The sequence below is a fragment of the Trematomus bernacchii genome, unplaced genomic scaffold (genome assembly GCF_902827165.1).
Source record: "Trematomus bernacchii unplaced genomic scaffold, fTreBer1.1, whole genome shotgun sequence".
In the NCBI taxonomy this organism is placed as follows: Eukaryota; Metazoa; Chordata; class Actinopteri; order Perciformes; family Nototheniidae; genus Trematomus; species Trematomus bernacchii.
The window spans coordinates 1002829-1023652 of record NW_022987735.1 but is presented as its reverse complement, the minus strand read 5'-3'; the positions used below and the strand labels follow the sequence as shown (position 1 = coordinate 1023652).

At 40.8% G+C, this 20824-nt stretch overlaps 1 protein-coding gene across 3 annotated transcripts; it reads left to right on the top strand.

Annotated features, from left to right (window-relative positions):
- Positions 1-303: 303 nt before the first annotated feature.
- On the top strand, positions 304-7357 carry LOC117494955 (proline-rich extensin-like protein EPR1). Of its 3 annotated transcripts, XM_034145977.1 has the most exons (9): positions 304-515; positions 1606-3751; positions 3849-3963; positions 4749-4929; positions 5045-5059; positions 5288-5371; positions 5610-5680; positions 6564-6699; positions 6807-7357. In XM_034145977.1, exons 1-9 carry the CDS (start codon positions 444-446, stop codon positions 6828-6830), a joined length of 2844 nt encoding a protein of 947 aa, XP_034001868.1. In that variant the 5' UTR covers positions 304-443; the 3' UTR covers positions 6831-7357. The 3 variants fall into 3 exon arrangements, with proteins under 3 accessions (XP_034001868.1, XP_034001871.1, XP_034001872.1); XM_034145980.1 differs by lacking the exon at positions 5045-5059; XM_034145981.1 differs by lacking the exons at positions 6564-6699; positions 6807-7357 and having other exon boundaries at positions 5288-5370; positions 5608-5680.
- Positions 7358-20824: the final 13467 nt, after the last annotated feature.

The following is a 20824-nucleotide window of genomic DNA, read 5'->3' as shown; positions in this document are numbered from 1 at the left end:
CAAGTAAATAGCAATATAGTGGATACTTTACATGTAGCCTACAACATAGGCCTACAATATTTTCTTCTGAATTGTAGAAGAGTAGTCATGAAGTAGCATAAAATGTAAATTCTCAAGCCAAGTACAAGTAATTAAAAATGCACTTTCAGTACTTGTGTAAATGTCAGGCTACTTCAAAACACTGATAAATTGTTAGTTTTATAAGTATTGTTTGCTGGGACACAATGTTCCTTCATGTCTGACACGCTGTAAAGCAAACGGACCAATCAGGAGCCGCGTTGTTCAGCAATATCCAATAGCAGCAGCTCTTGTTGACGCTCGGAGTGGGAAGGGCAGATTGTTGCAGCTGTAGAGTTGATATCACTGAGAGCACATCCACCTTGTGGATTAAATAATATCATAAATACTAAGAGTAGCGAGTATCTGCTGCTGCTGGAGTGTGGATGGGGGGAAACAGCCCGAGTCACCTCCCAGGAGAGGAGGGTGGAGGAGTCACTTTTGTGAAGGGCATTCGGGTGAGTGAAAGCTCAGGGAGAATGCATGGGTCTGAAAGTGGGAGAAAGTATTCAAACAATTACTGCACACTGTTTCAATGCACAGACCCTCAATGCACAGGGCAGGAGTGTTAGGTTGTTTTTGCAAGTCTTGCTGATTTATACTTTTCTGATTTTGAGATATGTAGTATTTTTTTGTATTGATTGAAATGGACCTCATGTTTGTTGTCACTGCAGAAATGTAGGCTTTCACACACTGCTGTGGTGTTAAATATAGCAAGAAAATGGTGGGCTGTAACATGGACTACAAGGAAAATACAAATACTTGTACACCTGCTTGAATAATCTTATTAAGGAGATGATCTAATTTATTAAAAAATAAATCACGTTTTTTTTTAAATAAAACGTGTGTCACAAATATACAATTTAAAAGCCAATTCTAAATTCGTGTTTGAGTATTTAAACAAGCCCCAGAAGTTATTTTTAGGTAGTTATCAAACTGCGACCTTTGTTTATTGACCACTATCGGTGACCTCCTGCAACACCAAGGGAACTTTAAAACTCTAAGGACAGAGCAGCAAAGTAAACATTAAGCTGATACACACATAATTATGTATAACTAATCAACCACAAGGAGTGGAAGGTTAAGCAGGTCCAGATTATGTAATAAGTGTAGTGATTGTAAGAACGTTTTTACATTTTTTACAACTAAAGTTCTGTTCTTGACTAGACTACATACTGAAGCACTCCTAGTGAATTTCCTCTCTAGGGATCGATACGTTTTGACCTTATTTTTAGTATTTAGAGACTTTCTTTGTGATCATGGCCTTCAGATCTCAGATAGGTCTTAAACATTATTTAATTAAATAATGAATTTACTCTTAATCAAAAGAATACAGAAGTATTCATCAGACAGAAGTAAAGTTGCAAAGACATGATTTTCGGACACAATGACAGCTCCATTTCTTTTAATGTAGGCCGGTCACATCTCGCGCTACTAAAGCCAGATAAAGAAAAAGAGGTCAAAAGCACTTGACGAAAAACACTTAACTATAAGAAGAAATCCTTAACAAATCCATGTAATTTAAGTGTTTCTCTTGTTTCTCTCCAGCTGTCAGACAAAGTGATCCATCGGATGAAGGAGTCTAAGGTCGTCGCTCCTCCACCTTCACAGAAACCACGTCCTCCTCCACCTGAAACACAAACACCACCTCCCGTTGCCCCCCCCTCTGTCAAACACGTACTCCCTCTCCTGACACCGCCACTTCCGTTCACCCCACCCCAAACTCTTGAAGCCCCATCCCTTCCTCCATCAGTGGAACTGGCTCCTCCTGTAAAACTCGTACTTCCACCTCCTGTGAAGTTTCACTCCCTGCCAGAAGCTCCACCTCTAACTGACCCTGTTCTCTCCTCTCCACCTCCGCCTACTACACCTCCACAAGTAGAGGCACCTGTGGAGTGTCCTCCTCCACCCGCTGTAGTGGAGCCAGTAGTCCCAACTCCATTTGAATCCTTCATCCGACCTCATGTAGAGCCAGAAACCCTGTCTCCACCTCCAGTAGCAGAACCTGTTGCCATACCTCCACCTGTGGACTTGGCTCTTGCTCCACCTGAACCTTTAGCTTCCCCTCCGCCCTCTGAAACACCTGCTGCTGTAGCTCTGTCTGTTGAACCTCTTCATTCTGCTTTACTGTCTGCTCCACCAGAGGAAACAGTTCAGGCTCCACCCACTGTTGAATTAACCCCAATAACACCACCCTGTCCTGTTGAGGCTGCAGTCCCTCCTGCTGCAGCTTTTGATTTAACGCCTGCATGTGAAACGCTTCCACCTCCATCACCTCAAGAGCTGCTGGAAGCACCCACTCCTCTTTTTGAGTCAGTGGCAGCTCCATCTTCTCCACCAGAGTATGTGGCAGCACCATCTACTCTTTTAGAGTCCATTGCACCACCCTGTTCTCCACCAGAGCCAATGACAGCACCATCTACTCTTTTAGAGTCGCTAGCAGCTCCCTGTCCTCCACTAGAGCTTGTGGCAACACCATCTCCTGCCCCGGAGCCGGTGGCACCACCCACTCCTCTTTTAGAGCCGGTGGCACCACCCACTCCTCTTTTAGAGCCGGTGGCACCACCCACTCCTCTTTTAGAGCCGGTGGCAGCACCATCTACTCTCTTGGAGCTTTTGGCACCACCCACTCCTCTTTTAGAGCCGGTGGCAGCACCATCTACTCCCTTGGAGCTTTTGGCACCACCCACTCCTCTTTTAGAGCCGGTGGCAGCACCATCTACTCCCTTGGAGCTTTTGGCACCACCCGCTTTACCCTTAGAGTCTGTGGCAGCACCCTGTCTTTCACTAGAGCTTGTGGCACCACCATCTCCTGCCCCGGAGCCGGTGGCCCCACCCACCCCTATTTTAGAGCTGGTAACAGCACCACCTACTCCCACTGAGACGGTGGCACTGTCTGCCCCTCTTGTAGAGTCTGTTGCACCACCCGCTCCTCTCCCAGAGCCAGTGACAGCACCAGCGCCTTCCTTAGATTTGGTGGCAGCACCAGCTCCTCTTTTGGAATCTGAGGCGGCACCTTCTCCTCCCCCAGAGATTGTGAAAGCACCTTCTCCTCCCCCAGAGATTGTGGAAGCACCTTCTCCTCCCCCAGAGATTGTGGAAGCACCCTCTACTACTCCAGAGGAGGTGGAAGCACCCTCTCCTCTTTTAGAGTGTGTTGCACCACCCACTCCTCTACCAGAGCCAGTGGCAGCCCCTCTAGAGCTTGTCGCAGCGCCGTCTTCTCCCCTGGAGCCAGAAGCACCACCCTCTCCTCTTTCAGAGATTGTGGCAGCACCCTGTCCACCTTTAGAGTCGGTGATAACACAATCTCCTCCCTTAGAGTTGGTAGCAGCACCATCTCCTCCACAAGAGCTTGTGGCACCACCCTCTCCTCCACTGGAGCCGGAGGCTGCACCTTCTCCTCTTTTAGAGTTGGTTGCTGCACCCTCTTCTCCCCCCGAGACCCTGGCGGCACCTTCGCCTCCCCCAGAGCTCACTTTTGAAGAGCCCTCCCCTCCCTGTCACTGTGTGGAGTTGGCTCTTATACCCTCTGATGCACCTGTAAGCCATTCCTTCGTCGAGTCTCTGGCACCACCTCCACCTCCACCTGCTCCTGCTCCACCTACTGAGGAGCCCACCCTGACGCTGTTTCTGCCCCCTGCCGTTGAGGCTGAAGTTCCTGCTGTAGCCTCAGCAGCTCCACCTGCAGCAGGTGAGCTGATCGCCAAGGAAAAGATTGTAGCAAGATATTTAAATACAAATATAATTTTTTTTTAAAGCTTTTTATTAATGATTGAATGTGTTTACAGCCCCACCTGCTCCTCCTGAGATGGTGGAGGAGAACCTCAGGCAGAAGATCAAAGAGGAGATGCAGATGAGTCTGGAGGAGGAGATCTACCAGAGGAGGCAGGAGCTGCAGCGACAGTAAGGAATCCTGTTTCTGTGACCTGTCCTCTTATGTGGGAAGACTTTTGGGTCCTGTTGTTGTGTGATTAGATTAACTGTATATATGTTGTTTTCCACTTTAATTGAAATAAGATGTCTGATTGATATGTAGCAGTGAGCCATTGAATTGAATATTGGTTTAATTCATCGGTTAAAAGTGTTACATTACATTTCATTTAGCTGACGCTTTTATCCAAAGCGACTTACAATTACAGGGACATTCTCCCTGGAGTAACTAAGGGCTAAGTGCCTTACTCAAGGGCACACTAGTGGTGGTATTCCTGGCGGGATTTGAACTCACAACCTTTCAATCTTCAGCCCACCTCACTATCCATTAGACCACCACTATTACAAATTCACAAACTCTCAACAGAATGAAAGGTCAGAGTGGAAAAAAGTTTGTGTGTGTGTAGGCCTGTAATCAATGGTTATTTTCATTATTAGTTGATTGGCCAATTACTTTTGTAGCTCGAATAATCGGTTTGTGGATGAAATGTCGAATGTTGAAAAATGCACATCATAATTTCCACGATTTCCATCTATGGCCAAAACCGAAAGATACTCAGTGAAGAGTGATACTAAGCAGTAAATGCTCACATTTGAGAAGCTGAAACCAGCTAAAGATTGAACATTTTTGCTTGAAACATTGCATCAAAATTGCAGTTGATGATATTTCTTTCTATCAACTTATTACCTGTTCAATCGCTTTAAACAAATGTGTGAAGGATGAACCAGTGCAAGTAGAACATGTGAACTGTGTGCAGGCTGGAGGAGATAAGGGCTCAGGCTCATGCAGAGGCCCTGTCAGCCGCTCTGACTCAGGTGGAGAAGCAGGTGATGAATACGCTGCAGGCGGAGAAGGCGGCGTACGTGGAGACCCTGACGGAGGCCATCGCGAAGGAGCGAATAAAGACTGGCGATGAGAGGCTGATGGTGCAGCTTTATGTAAGCACACAAACAACACGATCTGTACATCGATAGGATCTCTCGTGACAAAGTGAAAACCCTTCCTCCTCTTACTGTGAATCTCTTTCTTTCTTGCCCTCTTGTGTTGTTTCAGCGGATGGAGGTGAAGGTAAGACGGGAGATCATTTATACGTGCATGACTCACTTTTTCACTTTCATTCTACTCTAATCACACTGAAGCTGTTTATGCTTTGCTGCCCTTCATTTCTTTGATGATGAGATAAGAAAACAAAGTGATATCACATATTGGAATTCTGTTTACTGTCCACAATATATGAAATCATGAACATGTCATTGTGGCGCAAAGATTGATCTATTAACACATTTAAACTCACAGGCTCATCAGCTGGAGGAGCGGGAGAAAGAGTTGAGGAAACGAGACGCTCTCTACAGGGAACACGTCACAAAACTTGAAAAAAAGGTGAACACAATGTCGAGAATCGCCTGAATCTGCAGCTCTTATTGTAGCTTCATAATGAGTATTTGCTCATTGTTTAGCTCTCCACAAATGTACTGTTTAGATTCCAGTTTAGCACTCTCATTGTGTCGTTTACAGCAGCAGCATGCAGGCATTGTCAGAGAACAAGCTCTTTATATTTTAAGTGTTGTAATATTTTACCTTTATGTTCATTCTGTGAGTTTCTTTTCCTGTTTGACAGTGCACTGAGTTTTATAAAGTGACGGCTGAGAGCTTCCAGAAGGGCAAAGAAGACACTCACAACCGTTTTGCGTAAGTTTGGAATCATTTGCATGAATCCAAAAATGATGTCGAAATGTGCCTGTCTTAATAATCTGGTTTTAAAGGGGACCTAGTATGCTCATTTGCAGGTTCATATTGTATTTAGTGCCTCTACTGTGACATGTTTACATGCTTTAATGTTCAAAAAGGTATTTATTTTTCTCATACTGCCTGTTCTGCAGCACCTCTTTTCACCCTCTGTCTGAAACCAGAGCCCAGTCCGCAACATAGTGATGTCACTATGTTTTAGAAGTAAACAAAGGAGTCCAATAGAGGTGTTCCAGGCAGAGGAAGGGAGTGTGTGGGAGAGACACTCCCTCTGGAGGGAACTTTGATTTTAGCGTATATATAAGATATTTCTCTACAGGGTTCTTACGGTCATTAAAAACCTGGAAAAGTCATGGAAATTCAAAATGCTAATTCCAGGCCCTGAAGTTTTGGAAAAGTCATGGAAATGTAACTAAAGTTGCATCAAATATAATTTATATTTTATCTAATCGCCGTAAATAGTAATACTATAATGATAATAAATACTGTATCGTATAGTAATGACACGTCAAATGGCATTTAACTGACGAGGTATTTTGCTGGTGAGAGATTTGAGTTGCTTTAGCGTGTAGAAGCTAGTAAGCCTACTATTTGATTTGTTTTAGATAGGCACAACATGTTTCATATGCAGACCTTATTTTCATGTTCCATGTAAAAATAAACCATTTTCAGTGGTACCGCTGAGAGTAATTTTTTTGGTCATGGAAAATTAGGTAACAGTCATGGAGAAGTCATTGAAAATCATTGGTGAAAAAGTGTATGAACCCTGTCTCTACTTTGCATGTTTCAGAAACCATTATTCTTTATATTTACATGTGTCTCACAGGCGTGTTGATATCCAGCCAGTGTGCAGTGACCTGCAGGGTCAGATTCTGAAATGCTACAGGGAGAACACTGGAAAGACTCTGTCCTGCTCCAGTATCGCCTCGGCCTACATGCAGTGTGTGGACAATGCCAAGAAGGTATGACTCCAATATATATATATATATATAAAAATCTACCACCGTCACTCTTTGATACATGTCAAAGTGATTTATTGTTGGTAACATTTTCACCCCTCCATCTACAGAATAAACTGAGCACAGGAGGGTAATGTGACTTGATGAAGACATCTGACAGATGTAAGAAAACAAAAGAAACTTGATGAAGATAATTCAACAAATGAACGATTTACTGGAAGCACAGGAGTCACAGGAGAATCAACTCCAGCCTTTACACTAGTCTGGAACAAGTGCCAGTCGTTTGAAGATCATCTGAAAGCCTGTTGTGCCACAGCAGTAGCAAATAGATCAAACCTGGTGCTGAAAATAAGGCAAATCACAACAAAGGAGCAAACGATGAAAACTTTAGAAGGTATTTGTATAAGATATAAGGAGTGCTGTTGATCATCATGTATGTGTGCCTTGAAGTTAGGAAAGCTATTATCAGATTGCAGATGCATGAAGGAATTGTTCAATGAGCCGAGTGTGAAGTGACACACACCTATAAGTGTTTGAGGTTATTGTACTGTACATACATTATTTCACGGGTTATTTCTGGTGCATGCACAAAGATATTAAAGACATCTCAATAAACTTTGTTGTGGAATCACAAAACGACTTCTGTTTTTGTTTTGCAGTTTTAGACAATATATGGTACTATACCCTCTAGTGGATGAATCATGTCCTCATCTAAAGTTGAATATATTTTTTACATTTTGATGTCACATGAATATTTCTGAAAACATTCACTTGCAGGGATATTTAAATAAATATATTTTTATATAACATAACATGCAATATTAATTCTTAGGGTATAAAGCCATTTTAGGTAAGCTTCCACTGTACATATGTGCCAGATTTGCTCCAGTTAGTGACTCTTACAGTACAACCTCAGAACCAGTGCCTGGATACGGTTCCAGCTGGGGTCCTGCTGTGCGGACTAAGGCTGGAAAAAGGAGTCTTTTTTTATTATGCTCCTTGGTCTTGGAATGACCTTCAATCAAGCCTCAAACTGATGGCACTTGTCCCAATAGCCTGTTTTCAATTGAAGTTGTCTGAGGTCCTTACCACCAGCTGCTCTTGCAGTAACAAGTATAGTGTACCCAAATGTGCACAATGTAGTGACTGCTTTTAGTCGTCCTTGTTTACTTAGTTGTGTTCTCTGTATTTTACATGTCTGTGTTGTGTGTAAGAACGTGTAACGTTGCTGCCTTCTTGGCCAGGTCAGCATTGTAAATGAGATTTTATCTCAATGCTTTTATCTGGTTAAATAAATAAAAAATGTTACTTATAAAAGTAACAGTAACCTGTTTATTTTGTTATGTTTATAGCATTTCACTGTTTTATTTGCACTTTGTATAAACTGTCAAATAACAAATCAACTGTTCAAACCTTTCAGATGACACAGCTCACTGAGGTTGGTCTGGTTTATTGCAGTTGTTATACACACACAAAAAAACATTTGTTTAAATGATGGTCCCATTGAGATCATAGATCTCTTTTTCAAGGGAGACCTGCAGGCAATGCAATGCACAATGATAAAATGAGCCAAAAAAGAATACCTTACTACTAATCAAACCAACCAACAAATTCAACGTGAGATCTGTACAAGTCTATAATGCTCTATTTTAAAATTACTGACCTGAAACAAATCATTGAAATAAAATGAAAAATGCTTTTAGCAATGTACAATGTACACCAGGGCTACCGCTGATGACTTACTGCGAACAAATATATGGAGACAATAAGTCGTGTACTGTATACAATTAATAGTAAAGAATTTGGGACACTGTGTCTGGCTCACTTGCTCTCAACATACTATTTTTGATTTGTTTTTGTTGCTCTTAAATATAACTCTTACACTCAACATCAGACAAGACACTGATAACACCAGTAGAGGTCCCTCCACCTTCAGACTGCTACTCAAAACATTTCCTTATCCATCCGTTATTGATTAAAGGAAGGATGGCATTCCCTTTTGTTAGTGTCACTTATTAACCATTCTTCAAACAACATGTTGGGTTCATTGACTGTAATTTTACCTGGTTAACATATGCCAGGTTTAGAGAGTTGTTTTAGACAGTTAATATTACTCTATTTTTGTGGTAAAACTAAAGCAATATTAATCTTCAATGTTGAGGGATTCTAAATTAAAGGCTAACTGATTTTGATACACTGTATAATCCCATGTGGTGACACCATTTGCTTCTGATTATAGATGAGCAGAAGCATAGGACAGGATAACAATGGATTTATGTGCAACTGTATTAAAGGGAGGTAGGCTACATTTTAAAGTGGTTTAGTTGCATTTCTTATTAGATCTCGAGTCTTTCTGCTCCTAATTTTGGTGAAACCACAGTGCTGCTGAATCGAGGACTTACGTGCCTGTTAACATGTGTGTGTTCGTCTCATCTAATTTTAGTTACACAATGTGCTGGTTGATTTCAGGAGGAAGTGAGCGTCTACATGCATGTGTGGCTGAAAGAAGTCGCTCACATTCACAGAGATGGTGAATAAAAACTTTTTTGCAATTTAGAGATTATATAAAAGGATCTGCTCTATGCTACATGAGCTTGTGTGATGTGAGGAAGTTCTACAGCCATAAAACTATCTAGAAATAAATGGTTGTTAAGCCAAAGATAAGGTCGCTTCTCTTGGTTTCTTACATTTTGGAAGTACTTGCATGTATTTTACCCTTCTTATTTTCAGTCTTACTGCATTAGTGAACTTTGCTTTGAACTCTGAATTTGATTTGTCAAAACATATTAAAGCTTATTTATTTATTTAATGAGATATTGTTACAACTTCCCTTCATGTTGAAGCCTAAAAGGACTTCCACAAGCAGACATTAAAGTGTTTGTTTACCCTTGCAGCTTACATCCTCATCTACTGGCTGTACAAGAGAAGCCATGAAAGTAAAACCAAGGAGCAGCTGTGCTCTGCAGACCAGATCTGACATGCATTTCTTTCCCACAGAAGAAGCAGCGGCGACAGGCACCAGTGTATCTGTGGCTTTTTGTGTTTATGCACAAGAGTGGTGTGTGTACTAAACATTATGTAATTGCATTTGAGTACACTCATGCAATTTGACAAAGCACTACTCTAGAAGCATCATGTTTTGTGTGTGTACCATCTGTTTTTACTATCAAATGAAGTACAAACATCCAGAGCAATAACATGCAAATGTGAGAAAATGCTCCTCTGGAAAAACTGGCAGAACCACACAGTTTGTTTTTAGTGGTTCTGCCAGTTTTTTTCACTTCACAGGAGTCATTGATTGATCATGTTTGACGTATTGTTAATGCAAACATGAACAGTTTTAAACCTGAACAGTATGACTGCTGATTCACTGGCAAAGGTCATTTAAAGCTGCTGTGACTTTAATAAATATATTTAGCGACACTAGTGTTTGGACATGAATCTCTCAACAACTATTAAATGGATTGCCATCACATTTTGTAAATATAAGATGGTAAATATGACAGCTAAACATGCATTGTCATTGTAAGCATACTAGCATACTGCTGAGGTTAGCATAGCTCATATGCAGCCTTGACTAGCTGCTTTGCCATAGCCTCTTTGTCTTTACTATTCTCGCTCACTCGCTGGTATAATTTTATATTTCCTTTAGGAGTTTGTGAAGCGCAAAACGAAACTACAAGAGATTTCATTAAGAAAATCCTGTAGTCATGGGTGAAAACAGGACTCCAAAAAATGCTAATGTGTCTCTGTGTCTGCGGATGTGTAATTAGGCAACAGTTTGCGAAAAACGTTTACTTTACTTATATGTCAAAGTTGTGCTTACAGTTTGGTCTTGCTGCCCACAAGTGGCCAAAAATAATCACATAAAGCAGTTTCAACAATAACTAAAATAGTGATGTTCTCTGTGTCCTTGTTCAGGGGTCGTCGTTCCCACTTGGGGCTCTGACTGCCATCTCTCTTCACTGCTCGATATTTCCAGGTCCATTTTCAAGGTGCAGATCACAGACATGATCATCTGACCCTCCAAACTGTAGTCAGACACTCTCCATTTGCTCTTACTGTCTGCTGTCTCTGGTGAGTGAACCAAACAGGTGACTCTAACCAACTCCCTCCCCTCAAACTGTATCTTTTTAAAGTGATTCTTCGTGTTAGCCAGCGTCGGTATGTCGATCTGATGAGGGTGGATTTGGGTCAAAAGCAGCGTCATCCTTTTGCTTTCTTCTTCAGCTTGTGCCGATGAGAGTGGGATTATTAAAGTTGTGCTGAACTGGCACACACATACCCTTTCCTTGCACCACATTTGGTTAAAACTCAATTCATCAGTTTTGGGCCCACACTGGAAAGACGGTAAGCAAAGAGCCAACGCTGTTATCTGGCCTTGAGTCAGGGCAGATGGTTCGAGGTTTGACACTTCCATCTTAATGATCCTTCGCTTTGGCCTCACCGAACCTGTTGCCAAAACATAGAAAATCAACTTGCCTTGTATTAATGACGTAACATTACATTTCATTTAGCTGATGCGGTAAACCATGGTGATGCAAACTCAGAATAATAGTTAGCCAAAACCATTGTAAGTGGTGGTGCATTGGCTTCAAATGGGCTAAACCTTGTAAGGGCTGGAAATATAACAAATGTTTTTGTTGGGTCTAAAGGTCGAGACGAAGTGAAGACTTACAGCTCTCCTCATTTCAATGGGGAGCTCGTTCCACACCTTTAGAGCCAGAGTAGCTAACAGGTGTATTTTTGTTGAGCGGTACCTGAATAGTGATCTAATTAGCTGATGCCAATACGTCTTAAAGTGACAATCTTTTTCAAATAATGCTTCACCCAGAGAGTTGGGATTCTATGTGGATAACATACCTGCAGATTCATCCATGTTGTTGGCTGACCTGTAAAAAATGGTCAAAAGTTTTCTTTCGTCCTGTTCAGATGTAAAATGTTCACATAAATCTTCCATTTTACTTAGTTTAAAGAGATCTGAAGAGACCTTTCTTTGCATCTGAGTGAGCACAGTTTTTTGAATCAAAACAATGTTAACATTCTGAATTCTCACAGTCGTTGCTACAATAATAAAATATAGGCCTGATAGTTCTGGCCTCACTGTGTCCGTGTAACTTAGATTTTAATGGAACAATTGTGGATGTAACATTTGAAGTGATAGTGATTAAAATAAGAAAAATATACTATATGTTTTGAGCAAATCTCAGGGGCAAAACAATGATGACACTTGATATGTCTGCCTTTGAAATGCAAGCAGTCTGATATTAGCGCTTCTGCGTTATCTCTCAGCCCATCATGCAGGTAGAAAATGTAGCTTTTAAATATCTATGTAGATTAATGTCTTTGGTTTAGAAGGTGAGGGAATGAATCTTAGCTGGTTAAATGTATTCAAAAGGAAAACATATCAAGTAAATGAGGCCTGTTGGTTCCACAGAGAAAAGCCCATTACTGTTATTGTCACAAGGAGTTTGTATTCTCCTTGTTGTTTCCTGGCATGTCTCCTTTCTGCTCTTTTCCCTCAGGCCATGTACCCTCCCTCACACTACCCAGGTCTGCCATCCTCACACCATCCAGCAGATGCCCTCAGACTCACCTCCCACCTACACACCTGCTATCATTTCCTTCATCCGCTCTGCCTGGCCTTCCCCTCCTACCTCCTCATCTGTGTCTTATTTACTCATCAGCCACTCTGCGGATTTAGCAGACGTCACCTTCCCACCAGAAAACTTCTGCCTGTGTTGGACTTAGTGGCAAAAGTTCAAAACAACACTCTGCATCATGAGTGCCATAAGGGAAAATGTGAGTAAAACAAATGAGAATGTGCTTAAATCAAAGGCAGTTGGACTCAACAGGGATCCTTACACCATACAAAAGAACTAGTTGTCAGTGACGCATGGCCAGAAATCAGGTTTCCTGACATTTATATGTTCCTGATTACGACGCAGGGGAAATCCACAAAGCAAAGCTTGAAGTCTACAAAACCCTTGATGGCTCAACTACTCCAAGGCAGGATTTTTCTGTGATATTAAAGTGACAGGGCATAATTAATATTTCGGTTGTTTTATTACACCTTTTCATTTAAAGAATTGTACACTAGCTTAAATGTAGCCAAAGATTCAACATAGGCCTACCTGACATAAAATTGCATCTGCAAATCCACATTTTGCTGACTGGATCACAGTTGTTTTTGCAGATTTCATTAATCCATTTAAATCAGTTGTCTTTAGCCTTCGACAGTCTATTTGTATAATCGAATGCAGAACAGATATTTCCCTTTTTTGTTAGATGTATTTTTACAACATTCAAACTGAACTGCAATCACTTCCGCATACGGTGAAGTGACTTCATACACTCGATGAATGAGATGTTTTGTTACCTGTTTTTCTAGTCCCTGTCTAACCTTCTTCCTGTTTGAACCTTGGCCACCTGTAAGCTTTAGTTTGTATTATGCCTTCAGTAATCTTGTTCCAACATCGTGTTGTATTTGAATGTGGTTCGGTACAGTAGCAGCCTTGGCCAAGTCACTCTTTATTGATTTTACGTCTCAATGGGATTTCCTGGTAAAATAAATTGCACACATTCTCCTTATGAAGGGTAACTATTCATCTCTTCTGCTGTTAGTGTGGGAGGTGTGTGTATGGCTTTGCTGAAATAATCTTCATTTTGGGTACTGAAACATATATCCAAGCATCCAATTCTTCTCAATATCACCTATGCTGTACTATGTGCTGTATGTGGGTTATATCTGCTGCATTTAGCTGGCATACGAAGGCATCGAGTTTGTCGTTACGCAATCCTGTCCTTTCTTTAGTGGTGCTATAGTGATTGTTACCAAGGACGCGTCTGAAGCCTGCAGACTACATTGGTAGTTTGTTACATAACAATGTTTGTTTTTTCTTTGGTAGATTTCTCTTGTTGCCTGCTGAGCTTGAAGGTGTGTGACATCTTTTGATTTTGCATGACAATGGTGTTATACAAGGTATATATGCAACACACTATATTGCATAGAGACTAATGGTAATCATGCAGCAGTTTCTTTATTGCAACCTGCAATGTTCTCTGGGTAATATAGATATTGCATAAGGGTTCATATTTAGCAGTCAGATGAGAGTGGCATCAATCTTCTCATCTTGCTCTCTGCCAGAAATCAGAAAGCATATTCCCCAACATTTCAAACTATAACTTTAGTTTCACTTTTAAACTTCATGCTTCATGTTCATCACACAGAAGTAACACCCACCCAGGCTGTCTTGATGTCGCTCTAAGCTCAGCGCAGTCGGAGAAGTTAAACTGAGCATTTGACAGTTCAGCAGTCTCGATATAGCTCATGTCTGTTTGCTGGTTGTCAGAGTAACACAAACAGAGAGAAGAAGAAGGTGCAGGGAAGCTCATTACTGCTAGGAAAAGTAAAAAAATAAGTATCTCAAAGTAAGTTTGCCTTCTAGGCCAATTCCAAGTCATTACTTTGAGAAACTATATCATTATTTAAGAAGTTTCTTATTGTCTTGCAAAATGTAGTTAATATTTTAGTAGTCATTTATTATTCTTAAAAGGTTCCAAGTGTTTTGGGATATTTAGTCATTATTTTGACAAAGCTTCCCTTTTTTATTTTCAAGACTTGAAATCATTATTTTGAAAGGTTTTCTCAGTAATTTGCGACATTGCTCCAATATTTTTGGGGTAGTAATGACTTACAAGATCTTTTTTAAAATCTTTAGATCTTTCATATGCATCAGACTGAACAGAGGAGTCGTATTTTCTGTTTCTCTGAGTCTTTTTAGCAGAGATGTCCTGTGGTCAGGATGGTCAGGATGTTGGGCAGCGGGCGGAGGTCAGCTGCAGGACTGACAACATCTGGAATTTAATCCCTTTTTAATGCTGCGGCTGTGGATTCACACACAGCTGGAAGAAAGCATTAGAGTAAAAGAGAAGAAAGTGGGAGGTCCAAGGAGGAGAGAGTGGCAGCAGGTGCACACAGCGCTGCAGGAGGATCAAAGTGTGGATGTTGTTGGAGAGATTATCATGATGAGGAGGAGGAGGCAGGACAGTTTATGTGACTCAGCTCTCAGAGCCACTTCCTTTGGCATCTTCAGGATGGACAGATGAAAGGAGAAGAGAGAGCGACTCATCTTGTGGTCATCTGACTCACCATATAGGAACGGATACTGGGAAAGGAAGCTGGGTGATGGGTGGGGGCGGGGCCTATGTATACATGTATACGAGTGCTCTATGCCTTTGTTGTTTGACAGAGGCTCAATTATTCAATTTCCCGTCACACCAGAGGAATGCAGGGTGAGATTCCTGCTCTGTGAGTCGTGCCCTCTCACCTGCCATTACCATACGGATACTATGTTATCCTTCCCTTTCCCCCCTCGGCCGGGAAATTCCCCAGTTTGTGTGCTTTTACTCATGGAGGAAGTTACAGGGTGTTGTTCTGGCAATCATTGGATACAAGTTGCGGCTTGGTTTAACGATATGTTCCTGTTTTCTCTACACACTTGATTCAGCTCACTTGAAGGAGTTCAGGAGTTTAATCCAGTCATAGAATAACTGGAAACAAGGAAAAATACAGAACATGTGAGGCTGATCGCTTACAAGCATGGAGAAAATAAAGCATGAGGATCATGTGGATGAAGTGGGTAAATGGAGTAAATTGCATGTTTGCGTTGCTGAGAGAGAAAGGATGCTTTGTCATGCTGGGTGTGTTGTGTTTGTGTAAGAGAGATTGTGATTTACTGCAAATTGTATTTTTCCAGTATGGTTAATTATCTTGTGAGAACTGTTTTTATGATCATTACATTTCACTGTTTATAACTATAACAATTGTGTGTGTGTGTGTGTGTGTGTGTGTGTGTGTGTGTGTGTGTGTGTGTGTGTGTGTGTGTGTGTGTGTGTGTGTGTGTGTGTGTGTGTGTGTGTGTGTGTGTGTGTGTGTGTGTGTGTGTGTGTGTGTGTGTGTGTGTGTGTGTGTGTGTGTGTGTGTGTGTACAGAGTTACAATAATGACTCAGAGCATTTGGATGAACAGCTCACACTGACTGTAAAGAGCAGAGAGAGAGAGAGGAGAGGGTGCTGTGCTCTCGCTGGCATCTCCATCTCATAACTCCTCTGACGCTCAGTGTGTTCAGACAGTCACACTCACACAGAAATACACGCAGCCTGAAGACAACCCTGAGGACTACAGCACCTGTACAGTTCCGGATAAAATACTTCAGTCGGAGCAGTGTGTGTGAAAACGTCGCAAGGAGAAAATAATGAATCGTGTGGTAAGTGAAGGATAATTTGCAACAGGTTAGTGTTTGTGTTTATTACTGTGATCATGTGTATGCTCATGTATTTTCTGTGCTTTTACTTACTCTTTTGTTGTTTCACTGTTTGTATTTAATTGTATAAGGTGTGTTACTAAAAGTGACGTAGCATTTTCACTTTCAGTCTATTTTTGAACCACTGTCAGTCACCTGTAGCTATGCAGAGTGACTGCTTTCTGACATGTCTTGAAAACTTGTTTGGCTTTAAATGTATTTTTCTTGAGAACCATTAACTGGAAAACAACTGCCAAAATCTGTGGGAGGGAATTAATCAGCTGGCTTACCAGGAGAAGAAACACCAAGGAGGTTTCTTTCTGGGTAAACGTTTCAATTCAACAACAAAGTATAAGAGTCCTTCTCTCGGTCACACTGTCTGCATTGACAATGTGATGCTAGTACGATGTATTTCCAACGATCAACATCTTTCTTTATACTGAAGTATCTTATGTGCATTCGTACTCCTTTTATTTTGCTCTCATTTGGAAGTATTATATATGTGAGTGCCAGAGCACCTGGATCCTGTCTGACGATAGTTTGGGTGTATGTATGTATATATAGTTACAATACATATTCTCTGCAAACCTCATTCTGTCATTTCAATCCTGCTTGTGATGAAGTGTTTCTTTGCCACTGCTCTCAGGCAAGGCGATAAAGGTCCAGACTAATTAACGGCAGATTGGCAGGCCTCTAAAATCCCCTTGTGGTTACTCATCCTCCAGCATCAAATAAGGTGACATGTTTTTCCATGTTTTTTGACATAAGTGATTCAGTTTTAGCTTTTTTCACACACTTGACTTCATACATAACCATCACCATGCAGAGACTGATATATGATTGAATAAACAGGAGACCGCGGCTGCCTCTTTAAAATGAAAAGCCCAGGAAATATTTTCTATGACTCATCTGTCACAAGGTGAAACACAAGTTTAGGAAGCGGAGCTGTTGTGTTGGCACATGACGCACAAGTCAGTTTATCAAGTGTTGACATCATAGACTGACTTATCTGCCGCGCAGTGTCATAAAGTTAAAGAGAGTTGTGTTGGGTTTCAAAAGCTTTACTGTTGTTTGATCCTGTAGATTCCGTAATCAAGCAACAGAGATTTATGGATGTGTTCTCTGCTTTTTGAGGATTTTATGAGAAGATTGATACCACTGTCTGTTCAATATAAACCCAGTTAGCTTAGCATCAAACTGGAAACGGTTTGAAAAAACTAGCTTGGCCCTGTACAAAAAAAACACAAGACGACACGTCTAAAGTTTACTAAAACCTCAAGTTGTTGGTTTTATATGTTGGTTTCGTAAGCATCAATCAAACTAGATATAAGATGTTCTTTTTTTAAATGGAGCAAGGCTAACCGTTTCCCACTGTTTTCTGTCTTTATAGAAAGCTAAGCCTACTCGATGCTAGCCATACTGTAGTTTCAGAAAGACATATTTTATAGCGGTGTCATATTTCATAGATACAGTATCTCTTTGCAAGACAGAGAATTACTTGAATTGACTGAATGTTGAACTGCTTTTCTAATGGTAATGAACCGTGATGCTAATATGAGCATGCAGAAAGAAAGAAAAAAAAAACATTTCATTGGGAGTAGATAATCATCAGAGCTATCCACCAGTAATCTTTTTGTTTTGTTGCTGTCTTCAATTGTAAATATTTGAGGCACCCAAAGGTGTTGCTGTTTTGCGTTCCCCTCTCCTTCTAAACTTCTGGAACCTCAATGTCAATTCAGCTTTACTCGGGTCAACAAGCCTCCATGTCCATGATGAATAGGAAACCTTTCCTCTAGATTCAATACATCCTCCCCCTTCCTCATCTGTCTTCCTCACGAGCACATGATTGCACATATTCATCGGGTTATACCTTCTGCCATTAAGGATAATTGCTCTGCCTGCCCTGCCCTAAGCGTGAACTCACTTAAGCATGCTGGAGAGCATCAGTGCAATATGAACATCGAGCTGCAACCAGAGACGCACCAAGCCTCCAAGAAGAGCTCCAGTAGAGGAGGCGCAAATGCATATGGGAGAGCTGTATGTAATATTTTTAAAGTAAAGTAAGCCTATATCCATTAAATATTTAGATCCTTTAAATCAATGTAACCCTTCATATACAAAGCTGTGCATTTTTTTTAAAGGAATGGGACAACTAGCCACATGTTTATAGCTAACACATACAATATAAACAGGATTGTCAACTCTACTGATCTATTTCAATTAGATAATTGGTTACATTCACTGTGAAATAAGAAACCAAAGTATACTAGTGACTGATCCTATATAGCTGGAGTGAGGGGCACTTTCATAGCTCATCTGATCTGAGCAATGCAGAAAGGCTGAGTCTTTGCAGCATTGGTTCCTGGTTCAAAACTGACTTCTGGCTCTCTGCATGTCAACCCGTAACTCTCCGTTTCTCTCTATGACTGTTTTATCAATTAAAGACACAAATAATGGCCAATATGCCTCAAGGACATTAAAGGAATTTCTGAAATGATGGATTTTAGTTTTAGTGTGCCAATGAAAAAATATAACGATAAATATCACACATCAAGTCTGCCTCCATGAGACTCCACTAAGTTCAGCTCTTCATATCCAAGTGACTCACTCCTGATCTGAATTCTTGGATGCTTAATGACTGCGGACATACATATTGATGTAATGAGAGATAAATTGATGACTAAAGTCTCGATGGATGCCTACTGGGCTTATTCTCAGTAAGCTGCGGCTCAGTCATCATTCTGGTTTGGTGATGCATAGCATTTACCATCAAACCCAGAGGAGGGTGGAATTTGATTTCCTTTCACTTAACTCCTCCAGGACTGTTTTGTTTGTCTAATGTGGCAAAGATGGCACGGGAACAAACCTTCTCCTTGACTGGAAACAAGATTTATCCTGCATCTTTTTGTCTCTGCCTGTCGTTTTAGATGTATTTAGATGGGATTTGGCCCATGTGGTACAGTAGGAAGGGGAAGCGGAGGTGTGATGAACAGTGTGTCATATAAACCTTCACCCCCTCCAGCTCCTGTTCAAATAAAGCCATCTGGGAACAAACATGAGTCATAGCATTATTTATTAGCCCTGCTGGACCGGATACCTTTATGCTGCACATTTAATGCTAACAATATCTCGATCATAATGCATGTTATTTTTCCCACATGTCTCTTCTTTTCCTGCTGTTGGGTCTTTTGTAATCATGTTTTATTAAAAAGATATTAAGACAGTAGATGATACACCTTTTATTTTAACAGTGTTTACCTAAATGGTGCGTTTGCCCTTGTACGGTCATGATTGAAACACTGCCCTGACATGACAGGTGCGGCATTGAGGTGTCAATCCTGCTTCTCCATTAACCGCATTTTACTTTTATTCAAGCACCTTGTACTTTTAAAGGAATGATTTGACCTTTCGGGAAACGCACTTGTTTCCTAAAATGTCTAGCAGTTTCCTTAAAAACTGTGTTCTCATCCTTATGTACATGTCTCAAACTTGATTGTTTTTACTGCATTGATTGTTTTTGTGTGTGATGAGTTTGGTCTCTTTAGGTGGAGTACTGGAAGACCTTAAATAAATATCCCTTTGAACTTTAATTTACTCTTCCACTGACTTCCTGGTTTGGCTCTGTCTTTCAATGTAACCCCACCCTCTACTGTTCGCTTTAGGCCATCGTGCAGCGAGAGGAGCAAACACAGGACAGCCTCCCTCTTCAAACAACAGCTACTTTTGACCCACATCTGCACCCAGTTACCAGCACAGGTCCATGTTGCACAACATCAGGATCTCTTTTCTGTGTATCCAACATGTCTCAAGAACAAAGCACTGAGTGTCTATACAACCAGAAGACTGCACTCAGAAACTGATTTCATTTGGTGACGTAGATGTTTGTACCCAGTCTCTAGCACCATATGAAATCAGAGTTCTGGGAGGTGGATGATCAGCATGAATAAACTGAAATATGAGATGCCACAAAGTAGGTCATATTTGTATAATTTACTGCTCTGTCCCGCTTCATTCACAAACTGGTCCCAGCTGCTGCTCCGCTTCTTGTTGAATGTTGTGTTCTCTCCGATTGGCTCAAACATACTTTCATCATGAATCCAGTTTCATTGATACATTTTAACCCATAAAATCAGCTATATATATATATATACTATGATTTTGAAGATCAGGATTTGCTTCACACACTGTATGTATAAAATACTGATATTAGCTTGTATTTTGTGCTAATAAATTGTACAATAAGCCTTAATTTCTTTGTTTATTGTGTCTTTAATAAACCTCAAAGCAACTGTCACATACTACCTCAATCCCAATAAATCTTTTCATTGCAGCTATGGTACATTTACACTCATCTGTACTCAATGGAAGGTAACTGCTTTGCTTCTTTATTAGTGCTCAAGGTTTTCTGGCTTCAGCTGAAATCAATTGAAATGACTGAATGGAATCCATTGGCCTCATTTAACCAAACTCAGTCGAAAATATGTTACATGACAAAGGTTGAAAGAGCCCTACCACCCCCCTTTGATGTATTTTAACAAAAAAAATAAGGACATGCAAGTTGAGAGTATAGAAGTTCTTCTTGACATTGAAAAATCTATTTAGTAGCTGCTTTTGATATGAGCTTGCCCATGTCAGAGAATTGTTGAAATCGCTGCACTTTTCTTCTGGTTACAAGGTTAGATTAATTGTATTTGATTAAAATGCTCCAGAACAGCCACTGAATGGCCCTTGTAAGTCTAAACAGACAAGGAGTGCTGGAAAAAATATTTCAAAGAAAGAAGAATGTTGGATACAATTTAAATCTCATAAATAAACCTCAAGGTG